Source organism: Camelina sativa, chromosome 6 (genome assembly GCF_030686135.1).
Source record: "Camelina sativa cultivar CO46 ecotype springtype chromosome 6, ASM3068613v1".
NCBI lineage: Eukaryota > Viridiplantae > Streptophyta > Magnoliopsida > Brassicales > Brassicaceae > Camelina > Camelina sativa.
The window spans coordinates 16,907,792-16,920,422 of NC_141885.1; the positions used below are offsets into that span (position 1 = coordinate 16,907,792).

General features: G+C 33.6%; 3 protein-coding genes across 4 annotated transcripts; all 3 read left to right on the top strand.

Moving 5' to 3' along the window:
* Positions 1–1,499: 1,499 nt before the first annotated feature.
* On the top strand, positions 1,500–3,271 carry LOC104791239 (F-box/LRR-repeat protein 16). The gene has a single exon (XM_019246763.2). The coding sequence runs from the start codon at positions 1,598–1,600 to the stop codon at positions 3,164–3,166; it is 1,569 nt and encodes a 522-aa protein (XP_019102308.2). The 5' UTR covers positions 1,500–1,597; the 3' UTR covers positions 3,167–3,271.
* A 1,760-nt stretch (positions 3,272–5,031) lies between these two features.
* Positions 5,032–7,161, top strand: LOC104699023 (putative small RNA degrading nuclease 4). Its single transcript, XM_087454040.1, has 11 exons — positions 5,032–5,121; positions 5,202–5,276; positions 5,360–5,428; positions 5,511–5,654; positions 5,755–5,871; positions 5,945–6,014; positions 6,100–6,200; positions 6,298–6,429; positions 6,540–6,662; positions 6,757–6,858; positions 6,954–7,161. Exons 1-11 carry the CDS (start codon positions 5,107–5,109, stop codon positions 7,029–7,031), a joined length of 1,026 nt encoding a protein of 341 aa, XP_087310166.1. The 5' UTR covers positions 5,032–5,106; the 3' UTR covers positions 7,032–7,161.
* Positions 7,162–7,688: 527 nt separating this feature from the next.
* LOC104791240 (small RNA degrading nuclease 1-like) lies at positions 7,689–10,552 on the top strand. 2 transcript variants are annotated; one of them, XM_087454038.1, is made up of 13 exons: positions 7,689–7,949; positions 8,104–8,141; positions 8,295–8,479; positions 8,571–8,648; positions 8,729–8,797; positions 8,897–9,043; positions 9,137–9,253; positions 9,336–9,405; positions 9,501–9,601; positions 9,710–9,841; positions 9,924–10,046; positions 10,148–10,249; positions 10,364–10,552. In XM_087454038.1, exons 3-13 carry the CDS (start codon positions 8,354–8,356, stop codon positions 10,448–10,450), a joined length of 1,152 nt encoding a protein of 383 aa, XP_087310164.1. In that variant the 5' UTR covers positions 7,689–7,949; positions 8,104–8,141; positions 8,295–8,353; the 3' UTR covers positions 10,451–10,552. The 2 variants fall into 2 exon arrangements, with proteins under 2 accessions (XP_087310164.1, XP_087310163.1); XM_087454037.1 differs by having other exon boundaries at positions 7,841–7,942; positions 8,101–8,148.
* Positions 10,553–12,631: the final 2,079 nt, after the last annotated feature.

The following is a 12,631-nucleotide window of genomic DNA, read 5'->3' on the forward strand; positions in this document are numbered from 1 at the left end:
TACAAGTTACATTTGTTTATATAGAGAAAGATACTTAATTTCCTAATTGAACATAAGCATGTATCAGATACCAACTACATTATGAAAAATTCGAAGATCAAAACTTAATTTCCTAGTAGAGAAAAAGACTTGCAAAGAAAACACCACTATTTCATATATTACCGTTTACTTTGAAATTTAATTTGACGTCCTCTAGAATTCTGTCTTATAGACTCGTATATTTTTTACTTTTTACTCTATTTTTTGGGGGTTGAATTCTATATATAATGTGAGATCTAGTTATTTTATAAGATTCTTTCAAAGGCATATTACTGTATTATATCAACCTCATGCTTTTTAATATTTATTTTACTTTCGATGGCCCAAGTATCTAAGCGAGATGTAGATGTGGAGAGAGAGATTCAACTTCTCAACCAAATCTAAAGTGTATTCCAGCAAAACCCACCCAACTTCCAAAAACTTTTCACAAATGGTCTTACCATAAAAACCATATCCTTCTCTTTTCTTCTCCATTTTAAGAAATTTAATCCCATAATAAATTATTCATGTTTGCTCTTCTAGTTTTTAAATAATGTAGTATTGCATCAGAAACCTAAACCGAAACTATTGGAACTAGAGGATAGAGGCAGAGCCGGCGTGGAGATAAACTAGGCTACAAGTGGGGGAGAAAAATGGGTTTTTGTTTTTGGTATACTTTTCTTCTAAAAAAAAAAGTAAAAACAACTGATTAACACCTTACCAAGATTCGTACTGGGGACTGCAGACTCAAAGTGGACGGGTTAAACCACTAGACCACAAGATCTTTCTTGGAAAGTCGGCCGAAAAATAGCTAATATTATTAGCGGCCGCAAGCATGTGCTTTGCTTCCTTGGCCTTGTGGCCGGCTCTGGATAGAGGAACCTAGAAGAAAAAAGCAAATAAACGATGGTTTTGTATCACATTGACTTCAAATTGTAATCATAATTGGGCCCTTTTGGCCCATTAATACATATAATGCAAGAGTCTTAAAGCTATCTTTTGGAATATTAAACTACTTTCACAATAATATTATTACAGATCAAACTATAACAAAACATTTTAGTCTTACAAAATCAGAATCAGTGTTTTAAGTGTTTTACTGTTTTACTGTTTTCTCGCAATAATACATAACCAAAAGAGATAAATAGAGTTCGAAAACTTAACATTTGATCATCGCTAGAGTAGTGATGTTAGGACTATTTTTTTGATAGTTTCTGAAAATTGCGATCAGCAACTGCGGTTAAACGTTGTACATTTCCGAGTAGCAACTACTATCATCATTCATCAAGCAACAAGTCGCAACTGTAATCAACCAAAACAAACTTTTCAGCGATTCAAATTAATTCAAGGCTATAGAATAAACAACAAGCTAATTGTATCGTTGATCACAAAGGCCCAACGGGCCAAACGTGCGAGGGCCTCAAAAGGAGAGTTGTTGACACGCGTACAAAAACTTTAAAAGAGGAAAATTAAATAAAATCTCACGAGTCGTCGTGACTCGTGTGACTCGCGACTCAACGCAAACCTTACCCTCTACAGCACTACTCAAACCACACACAAACAAAAAAATTAAAAAACAATGGGACAAGCTCCGTCGTCTCCGGCGGAACCAAGCGTACGCGATCATACTTCTCTATTTCTCAGGTCACCACCGGAGTTTCTCGACTGCGAATCGATTGGTTTCGAAGATGGAGATCACGATTTCACGGCAGATCTGCCGGACGATTGCCTCGCTCATATCTTTCAATTTCTCAGCGCCGGAGATCGGAAACGAAGCTCTCTCGTATGTAAACGGTGGTTATTCGTCGACGGTCAGAATCGTCACCGGTTATCACTCGACGCTAAAGCTGAGATCCTCCCTTTCTTGCCTTGTATGTTCGATCGGTTCGATTCCGTGACGAAGCTCGCTCTTCGTTGTGATCGGAGGTCTTTTAGCTTGAGCGATGAAGCTTTCGTTATGATCTCGGTTCGTTGCTCGAATCTGACTCGAGTCAAGCTTCGTGGTTGTCGCGAGATTACGGATCTAGGTATGGAATCGTTCGCTAGAAACTGTAAAAACCTGAGGAAGCTATCGTGTGGCTCTTGTAATTTCGGTGCCATGGGATTGAACGCGATGCTTGAGCATTGTAAGGTTCTTGAGGAGTTATCTGTGAAGAGGATTAGGGGAATTCATGAATTAGCTGAACCTATTAAGCTGAGTTTGTCTTCTTCGCTTAGATCGATTTGTTTGAAGGAGCTTGTTAATGGTCAGGTATTTGAATCTTTGGTTGCTACAAGAACGTTGAAAAAACTTAGAATCTTTCGTTGTTTAGGTAATTGGGATAGAGTTCTTGAAATGAACGGAGATGGGAATAGTTCTTTAACTGAGATTCATCTTGAGAGGCTTCAAGTGAGTGATGTTGGACTCTCTGCTATATCTAAATGTTCGAATTTGGAGACTTTGCATATAGTGAAAACTCCTGAATGCTCGGATTTAGGTTTAGCTAGTGTTGTTGAGAGATGTAAGTTACTGAGAAAGCTTCACATTGATGGTTGGAGGACTAACAGAATCGGTGATGGTGGTCTGATGGCTGTAGCTAAACACTGCTTGAATTTGCAAGAACTTGTGCTTATCGGTGTTAATGCGACACATACGAGTTTGTCAGCCATTGCTTCCAACTGTAAGAAGCTTGAACGGTTAGCTCTTTGTGGGAGTGGTATGATTGGAGACACGGAGATTGGTTGCATCGCGGAGAAATGTGTGGCGTTGAGGAAGTTCTGTATTAAGGGATGTCTTATTTCAGATGTCGGGATCAAGGCGCTGGCTTTAGGCTGTCCTAAGCTGGTGAAACTAAAGGTTAAGAAATGTAAACTGGTTACGAGTGAAGTCAGGGAATGGCTGCGTGAACGGAGTATATTGGTGGTGAGTATGGATGGTGATGAAACCAATGACACGGGCATGATGGATGGTGGTGATCAGGGAGTTCTTGAGACTGTTGTTGAGGACCCGCCGCCGGTGGCTGATGGTAGTGGCGGTGTGGAGGTTGCAGGTGGTAGTAGGTTAGGATTAGCTATGTTGAAGACAAAGTTAGGGTTACTTGCAGGAAGGAACTTGGTGGCTAGCACGTTTAGGAGATGGTCTCAAGGTGAAGCTACTAGTTCCATTTGATTGCACCTCTTTTTATTACAAGATTTGTGCATTCAAAACAAAAACTTGCTTCTGTAATATTATGTATTTGTTTCTGTTTTTAATTTTCACAATTCATTTTCAAGATTTCATGGCTTAAGGTTATTACTATTACGAATTTGTTATTTTCCACGTAGCTTTAATCATAAGTTCCAACAATTACAATGTGAGCTATGTTTTAATATAAAGATGTTGGAGTCTTGAGACTGGAAAAACAGTGTGTATATAACATCTCTTATAGTAATGCTTTAAAGAACATTTTGAAAGAACTTGGTGCCTTGCTAAGTAGCACTGAAACGAGTACAGGGTCAGGAAACGGGGACGGGAACGGGAACGGGGACGGAAAACGGCAAACTTAAAATTTTTGGATACGGGGAGGACATGGGTATGTCAATAAAAATACCTATAGGATACAAATATATAAGAAACCACACATATATAAGACTCTACATAAAAAAAGTACAAGTATGTATTACTATCCTCTATACTTGTGTATATGCCCAAGACTGATTCTGGCTTACGTTTCATGGTTATCCATCAAATACTTAACACTAAACATATTTGAAGTAAAAGAGATGATGACTAAACAGAGGATATAGGAAAAGTGAACATGTATAGTAATGTCAAATCTTAAGAAATCAAAATTAAATGATATTTCCTATTCTTTTATGTTTTATTTGATGGAAAAATAAGTGAATAAGTCGTGGAAACATTTCAAAAACGTTTCTGAAACCCTATTACCGCCGTCCCCAAAAACTGCTGCCGTCCCCGCCCTGTTAGAAACGTCTGGAAGACGTTTTTTTGCCGTTTATGTGACGTTCCCATACCCGGGACGTTTCCGATATGGGAGACGTTATCAAACTGCCGTCCCAGTGCATCATAGGTGCCTTGCACCGTGCAAGAGATGGTCTCAAAGTGAAGTAACTAGTTCAATGTAATTTCATTGCATCTCTTCAAAAACAAGGGTCTCGCAGTCGCAGATCAAAACAAACACCTAACCTAACCTAACCTTTTTTTCTTTTATTTTGATCCAGAACAAATGCCTACTTCTGTATTTAATAGTATTCATTCATTATTTGAAGTTTGAACTTCACAATTCAATTTAAATTTAAAGTCAAGGAAAGCATGCACTACAATTTTTTTGAAAAATGTTATATTTCTTTTCCCACACTGCTAGTTATGTACGTTTGCTATCGTGAAACTAAAAAAACAATATATATAACATTAATTTCTCTTATTTATGTCTAGGTAAAACAAAACCAAATGGTTGACCGATCAAAATACAAGTTTATATTTCACTTTTTCTTTTGAAATCGCAGCATAAATGACAATTCTAGAAATATAAAATGTTCTTAACAAGATTCTTTGATAATTGGTTATTTTCTTATAAAATGTAGCATTATTATCTATAGTTATATCTTAACATGAATAATGATTTATTTTCCCTAATGACTCTTTTCCCCGTCAAAGGGGTGCGGGCGTGCTGTTTTCAAATTTTCACTGATAATCAAACACATTTACACTCTTAATTAATTTACATACACCTCATCAGCGAAGTCAACAAATGAAAAATTTAGTTTCGGAACCATTAAATAGTTTCGAAACCATGCACTAACGCGAGCTATAAATACCAACATCGTCACTTGAAGTTCCTGCATACACTAGAAACTACCCAAGCAATTTGATACACTTACTCAAGAGAGAGCAAACTCACTTATAGGTATCTACTTAATTGTTTCTTCAAACTTTTTGTTTTTGTTTTCTAATTGTAACAATTTATATTTCTTTGATTTTCATATCCTGCAATTATATTATGAGGATCTGTTAAAAAATGTGAAGTAAAACAATACTATTGTCTCAACTTTACTCTGTTTAATTTTTATGAAACAGCCCCCGGCTCTAGAAAAATCGACTGGTACCATATGGAGAACAAAGATGTTAGTCAAGATATCACAATTTGATTGATAATAATGAGTTTTAGTTTTCTAATCTCTGGTTTTTTTTCTTGTTCTCTAAGGCTCATCGTCTGGCGAATCGTCTTATGATTGAAACGTTCAAGCTGAAATCTCCAGTTAATGATACTCCTGAGCAGGTGTGTTTGAAATAAATCAATAAACATGTCAATATATATATAAGTTTGATAGTAATATCTTGGAAATATTATTGGTTGTACAGAAGCTAATTCGACTGACCGTTGAGCATCCGCAATACCTAAAAGACTATTCATTCTATCTATACTCCCAGGTTTGTCTTTTGCTGTTTAATATATCAAAGTTATTTGTTTATTTTATGGGGTTCTTTAAGAATTTCTTAAATTGCTAAGCAGGGCTGGTTTGTATCTGATGTGGGAATGAAAATGTCGAATGCGATGTTTTCAAACCAAATGGTAGCTGTTGATTGTGAGATGGTTCTTTGTGAAGATGGGAGGGAGGGTGTGGTTAGAGTTGGCGCTGTTGACCGCAATTTAAAGGTATACCTTTGAGTTTTTTTTAGAATCTTTATTTTGTATTGAGTTCTTTTGCAATAATGTATCCTTAACTTGGGTGATTGAATGTTCATAATGGCTTTAGGTGATTCTCAACGAATTTGTGAAACCGGATAAGGCTATTGTTGACTATAGGACAACTATTACTGGAGTTACTGCTGAAGATGTCAAAAATGCTACTCTCTCTCTGGTTGATATACAGGTAATGTTAGTCTTTCTATTTATTTTATTTTTCTTAGAGACAGCACATATATATACAAGTTATGTTTGTGCAGGCAAAATTGAGGCCGTTACTTTCTATGGGTACAATTTTGGTAGGTCACAGTTTGAACCATGACTTGGAAGGTAGTAAATCATTTTCTAGTACTGACATCCTTGTTAGTTTTTATTGGATTTTTGCTAAAGTCTTGAGTTTTTTTTTTTATTCCAGTGATGAAGATAGACCATCCCATATTAATTGATACTTCACTTGTATTCAAGTTTCCCAATGCTCGAAACTTCAGAAGACCTTCTCTTAATACCCTTTGCATGGTTAGCCTTTATATACTCTTTAATGTCTTCACATAAGAATATTAAATACTTACATTCTTAATACTTTCTATAAATAAAAAATAAAAAACATTTTCAGGCTAAGTTGGGGTACGAAGTCCAAAAGACTGGTGTTTCTCATCACTGCGTACATGATGCAGCAGCTGCAATGAAACTTGTACTTGCTCTTATCGAGAATAGAGTTGACACAACAATCACACTAACTAAAGAGGTTACAAAAAAGTCTGATTTACCACATTTGTTATTTACCTTAAATTACAATTAAAATGTATGAAAAATGTATTTGCTTCTTTTTTTTTTTTTTTTTTTTTTTTATCATAGATGCTGGAGGATGAGAAATCAAGATTCTTTCTACATAGAATCCCTCACTATTTGCCATGTAAAGATCTGGAACAAGTTCTTGCTCGAGAGTTTCATTCCAGAGAGTTTCAAATTGATGTTAAGGTTGGGATATCAAAACCATAGTATATAATTTACATAAAATTATATAACACGTAACTATATTTTAACCTCGTTTTTCATTTTTCCTTTTCGTCAGCCAGCAAAAACACAAGGAGGTTACTACTGTGCAATTGTTATTTTCGGTAGCTCAAAAGAAGCAAATCGAGCATTTGATAACATCAATGGAAGTCAAGAGAGGGTATGTGAAAATTTCTTTTGTTGTTTGAAAGTATTCAAAGTCATTGTTCAAGAGTGATCATGAAGTAATTTTATGTGTTATGTTTCGCTTTTCAGGATTCGTTGGGGCTGCCACAGAAGCTCATTTCTGGTTCAACAGCTAGCTTTTATGTCCGTAAAATGACTCAAGATTAATAATGCAATATCATGCAACCTAGGATTCGGTTGAAGCTTATAATGTTCTTATAAATTATGCTTTCCTATTTTCTCTGTTTTGAAGCAGTTTTAACACTGCTTAATAATAATAAATTTCAAGTTTTAATAATAATTTTTCAGATATTCGAGTTTATCAGTTGCAAAATTAATAAACTGTCACAATATAGAACAGAACTGTAATAAATACTATAACAATTGTGAAAGTCATCTAAGTGAATTCGATTTGTTGAAGCAGAAACAAGAGAGTAAACTCCAAGTTCAGAAGCAAGTATATTTCTCCAACCACAAAATACAATTGGGAAATAATAAAAAGTTTTTTTTTTCTTTTAAATAAGTTATGAAGATTTTTGAAGAGTTCAACAAAATCATTAAAAATGAAAAAGTGAAAGATTGTTAAAGATTGCAAAATCCCAGAGTTTTATTGATTAGTTTTCCAAAATTTTGTAAAGTCTTATAAAAAATCTCCGAATTTTTATGATACTTTTCATGACTTTATTTTATAAAGAAAGTGTCTAAAATCATGAATCAATAACATAATAATTGAACTTATTAACAATCTTAGATTCTTTTGTTTTAATTGAATAACACAAAACTTTTAATGACTTTATAAAAGTCTGAATCCAATAACCCAAATTTGTTAAGATTTTAATTGACTTTTTACAAATCACAAACTAATAACACTAAACTTTAACAAAATCTTGATCTAATAACAACATATTCTCCATAACATTTAAAATCTTTAAAACTCTATTTCAAATCTCAAACCAATAACCCCACCTCTTATAATTTTTTTATTGGATTCTATAGAAGAACCAGAGTCAATACAGAGTCAATAGTCTTCTTCCTCATCTGCTAACTACGAATTTATGAAAGTTATGTCAAAAAGCATTCAGGAAAGTTTCCTAAATCAGTTTTCTATATTTTTTAAAAGTTATATCGAAAAACATATTAAAAAATCTCTCTTATCAAAATGCGAAGAAATTATAACCCTAACTCTATTCCTTCTTCCTCAAGTTTTCCCCTGGCTCTGATTTTTTTTTTTTTTTTGCAGTTTCAACGGCACTGCTTATTAGTATCATGGAGCCTAAAGTAGGAAGTTCGTCTCTCTTTATTTTTTTTTAATCTGTTTCTCTAACTTCTCCGAGTAGCTATTTTTCTTGTGTGAATAAAATCGCTCTTAGCTTTGAAGGATGATTTTTTCTGTATCTTAAAATTAATTCCGTCAAATTTTTCCAATTTTAGGTGTTGGAAGAGTTGGTGAAGGAAGTGCAAAGTCTAGGTCTGCGAAGAGAAAACGGAGTATGGAAGGAGTTTTCAGATATTTACGACAAAAAGTATGGATCAAGCTGAGTGACCCTTCAAGACATTCCCATGATGATGATTTGGTCGCTTTTCTAGCAACTTTTCAGAAGAAAGAAGATTTACAGGTAAGTGAAGAGATAACACAAATGTGATTGATGTTAATGACTAATGACTTTTGGTTTTTTATTAATCTACGCTTTTTTTTGCTCTCACTAGGCTCTGCTATGTTACGCCAATTGTCTTATGATTGAAAAGTTCAAGCAAGAGTCTCTCGATAAAGATACTCCTGAGCAGGTGTGATGGAAAGTATATAAATAAAAAAACATGTTTTGAGGATATTTGGTGGTACTTAATATGTTTCAAAAATGTTACAGAGGCTACTTCGATTGACAATTGAGCATCCGGAATACCCAATAGTCTATTCATTCCAGCCATACTCCAAGGTTTGTTCCTGTCATGAACAATGGCATTTGCTGTTTAGTATAGTTCTCTTTTTTTTACTTATTATATATGGGGTTCTTTAAGACTTTTGACTTAAGCAGGGCTGGTTTGTATCCGATGTTGGAATGAAGATGTCGAAGCAGGTGATGAACTCAACACACATGGTAGCTGTTGACTGTGAGATGGTTCTTTGTGAAGATGGAATTCTTGGTTTGGGCAGAGTTGGTGCTGTAGACCAAAATTTACAAGTAATTAATATTATTAGAGTTGGTGATTTGTATTTCTTAGTAGCGTCATCTGAACTGGCTTTAGAGTGGGTGATCAAATGTTTATGGCTTTAGGTGATTCTTGACGAATTTGTGAAACCGGACAAGCCTGTTCTTGACTATATGACAAGTATTTCAGGAGTTACTGCTGAAGATATTAAAAAAGCTACTCTCTATGTGGTTGATATACAGGTAATATATAAACCATGTAGTTTTTTTTTTGTCCTTAATAAAAACAAATATACAAGTTATGTTAATTGTGTGAACTTTGCAGGAAATATTGAGGCCCTTTCTTTCTACGGGTACAATTTTGGTAGGGCACAGTTTGGACCATGATTTGAAAGGTAAGTAAAAAGTTAAAAATCTCTAGTTGAGTCCATGTTAATTTTACTAGATTTGTTTTTTGGCTAAGCTGATCACGTGAGTGTTTTGATTTCAGTATTGAAGATAGATCATCCAAAAGTAATTGATACTTCACTTGTTTTTAAGTATCCGAATGCACGAAAGTTTAGAAGACCTTCACTTAATGACCGTTGCAAGGTAAATTTTATAACGGGGTTCTCTACTATTCTTGAGGGATTCACAAAAATATATAACATCTTTGACACATTTTTTTTTTTTTTTTTTTTCCTATTTTGGTTAAACTAGTCTATGTTGGGTTACGAAGTCCAAAAGGCCGGTGTTTCTCATGATTGCGTACACGATGCAGCAGCTACAATGAAACTTGTACTTGCTCTTATAGAGAAAAGAGTTGGCACAACAATTTCCCAATCTAAAGAGGTCACAAAAATTCTTACCAAACTTATAGGTTTTAATTTTATTAACTATACACTTAACAAATGTCTGAAAAAATTAACTATAGGATTTGGAGGCTAATAAATCAAGACTCTTTGTGCATAAAATCCCTCACAATGTGCCATCTGAACTGTTGGAACGAGTTCTTTCTGTAGAGTTTTTTTCCAAAGAGTTTACAATCGATGTTAAGGTACCGCGAGAGATCAAAACTATACAATATATATCCTTTTTATCTAACACCGAACTTTTCTTTGACCTCGGATTTTTTGTTTTTTTCCTTCTGGCATGCAGCCAGCAAAAACCCCGGGAGGTTACTATTGTGCGGTTGTTAATTTTGATAGCTCAAGAAAAGCGAATAAAGCATTTGAAAACGTTGTTGGAAACAAACTTGAGGTATTTTATAAATAGAATCTCTGCTTTTTTTGTTTAAGGATCTGAAAACTTTGTGATGGAGAGTGATGAAATAAGTTTATATGCGATGTTAATTACATATATTTTGCTTATCAGGATTCGTCGGGGCTGCCACAGAAACGTATTGTCTTCAAGCTGAGTTGTTGTCCAAGAGCTAATTTATTTGTTCGTAAAATGGATTAAGATGAATGATGTAACCTTCGGGGCTAGGGGATTTGGTATATAGAATACAATATGAAATTTCATAAAACAAAAATCGTAAAACAAGAATTGATATAACCTATTGTTAAGTGATGAAATAGACAAATAGTCCTCTCTATCTTCTCCCCTTGTCCACAACTCCGTATGCTATGGACCCTCCAAAGCAGTGGTGTCTTCATACTCCAGTTAAACTCATCTGACTGAGATTTATTGTGTGTTCATAACTTCATATAATAACGAAATTTATGGAAAAGTCACAAATTAAATGTGATCTTCTAGAAAAAAGTTACACAGACAAATAAAATAACTTTTGGTCAAAAAAGAAGAATCATAAAATTATTATAACATAGTGAATAATAATAAAATCACTAGATAAGGATCCGTCTGATGTGCGGGTTTAAAATTTTATAAATTAAATTAAATTTAACAAAAATATATTAAAATTTGTTGTATGTTATTTATAAATTTTATAATTTACTGATTTATATTCACTTACAAATCTTTTATGTATGTTACTATTAAAAGTGTATTGTTTTTACACCTAAATATATTCTATGTTACAAATAATTCTTTTATGTACGTTACTATTAAAAGTGTATTGTTTTTACACTTAAATATACTCTATGTTACAAATAATTCTTTATCACCACCTAGAAAATGTCTATATAAACACATTAAGCCAACTATTTTACTATCACTTCTCCATAGTTTTTTAATTACTAAACTTGTTGGCTCAAAAAACATTTTGAATAAAAAATATATTACATAATATAGTAATCAATGATATATCATCATAATAATATATGATCGCCAAGGAAAAAACCTCGGCTCAGCCCTCATCCCTTATAGAGAGAACCATGCGTCCAACCTTCTCCACCATGGAGAGAACTTTGGCACCGCATTCGTCCCTTGGGGAGATAACCTTGCGTCCAACCTCCTCCACCTTCCTCTCTTAGGTAAATTACCTTGTGTCCAACCTTCTCAACCATAGATAGAACCTCGGCTCTGCCCTCTTCCTTTGTGGAGATAAAATGTTCACGTCTTTTTACTATCTCAAAATGACTTGCCACGACAACCAATGAAAGTAAAAAAATTTTCTAACGTCATAAATTTTTTTGATAGTAACTAATGTTAAATTTCCCAATATATTCGTGGAAATGTCTTTGACACACCATGATGTAGCATCTGTCTCTGTAACGCCTCAACCGCAACCTTGCTTAGTGAGCCCATGTCCATTCTCAGTCCATAGGCCCATCTTCCATAGTGGACCCTACATTTATTCCTAAGTGGGCCCTAAACCCATATTCGATGGTCGGTTTGTTACGTCTGGGAGGCTTTAAAAACTTGTTTACCAACCTTACAAATCAACAAATGATCTTTTCCTGTGTTTTGTCTTCACTCGCATAGTTCTCTCAAGTCCCTTGACAGAAAAAATAAGTGCATTTTGGTGACGTATGTGGCCAAATCAATTATTTTAAAGTTTTTCGCAAACCAGAGTGTCAGAGTCTTTGAGCTCATATGGATCTATCAACAATTATTTATGTTTTTTTCAATCTACCTATCTATGTTTGTTGTACGCTTGTGTTTGATTAGCCTTTTTATTTATTCATTTGGTTGATGAGCTTGTACTCGTTATTTCCCTTTGAGATTGAATGAATAATGTTAACAATTATGTTTGCAAAAAAAGAAGGGTTTATGACCAACCAATCAAGGTTAATAAATTAGAAAAAAATTAATTTGGCATAATTGAGAAACAATAGAAAATTATAAGCATGGTAATATATAAATCTCAAATTAAAAATGAAAATATAAATTAAATAAAAAATCTAAAAATACTACAATAAATTTTAAAATACAATATTAGGAATTGAAGATGCATATATTAATATTTTTTTGGATCGACATATTAATCTTACTTATTCCCAACTGAAAAAGAGAAAATTTTGGTTAAAAAAAAAAGGAAAAATTACTTTCCCATTAAAAAATCCCAATTAAACAAAGCTTTTTAAAAAATTGTATTACTTTTGATAAATTATGTAATTTTTGATAATTATCTTTTTACATTATTAATTTGTTTTAAAACAAAATATTTTATTTTTGTTGTAATCAAATTCTTTCTATTAAATATTAACTTTTACACATGTCAAAATCTTAGATTGATAA

Bases quoted from the DNA above. Each gene is read 5' to 3' on its own strand.
- LOC104791239 (XM_019246763.2), top strand. From the start codon at position 1,598: ATGGGACAAGCTCCGTCGTCTCCGGCGGAACCAAGCGTACGCGATCAT.
- LOC104699023 (XM_087454040.1), top strand. The intron at 6,015-6,099 runs GTAGTAAATCAT...TTTTTATTCCAG, and splicing joins TTTGAACCATGACTTGGAAG to TGATGAAGATAGACCATCCC. The intron at 6,663-6,756 runs GTTGGGATATCA...CCTTTTCGTCAG, and splicing joins AGTTTCAAATTGATGTTAAG to CCAGCAAAAACACAAGGAGG.
- LOC104791240 (XM_087454037.1), top strand. The intron at 8,649-8,728 runs GTGTGATGGAAA...AAAATGTTACAG, and splicing joins ATAAAGATACTCCTGAGCAG to AGGCTACTTCGATTGACAAT. The intron at 10,250-10,363 runs GTATTTTATAAA...TTTGCTTATCAG, and splicing joins TTGTTGGAAACAAACTTGAG to GATTCGTCGGGGCTGCCACA.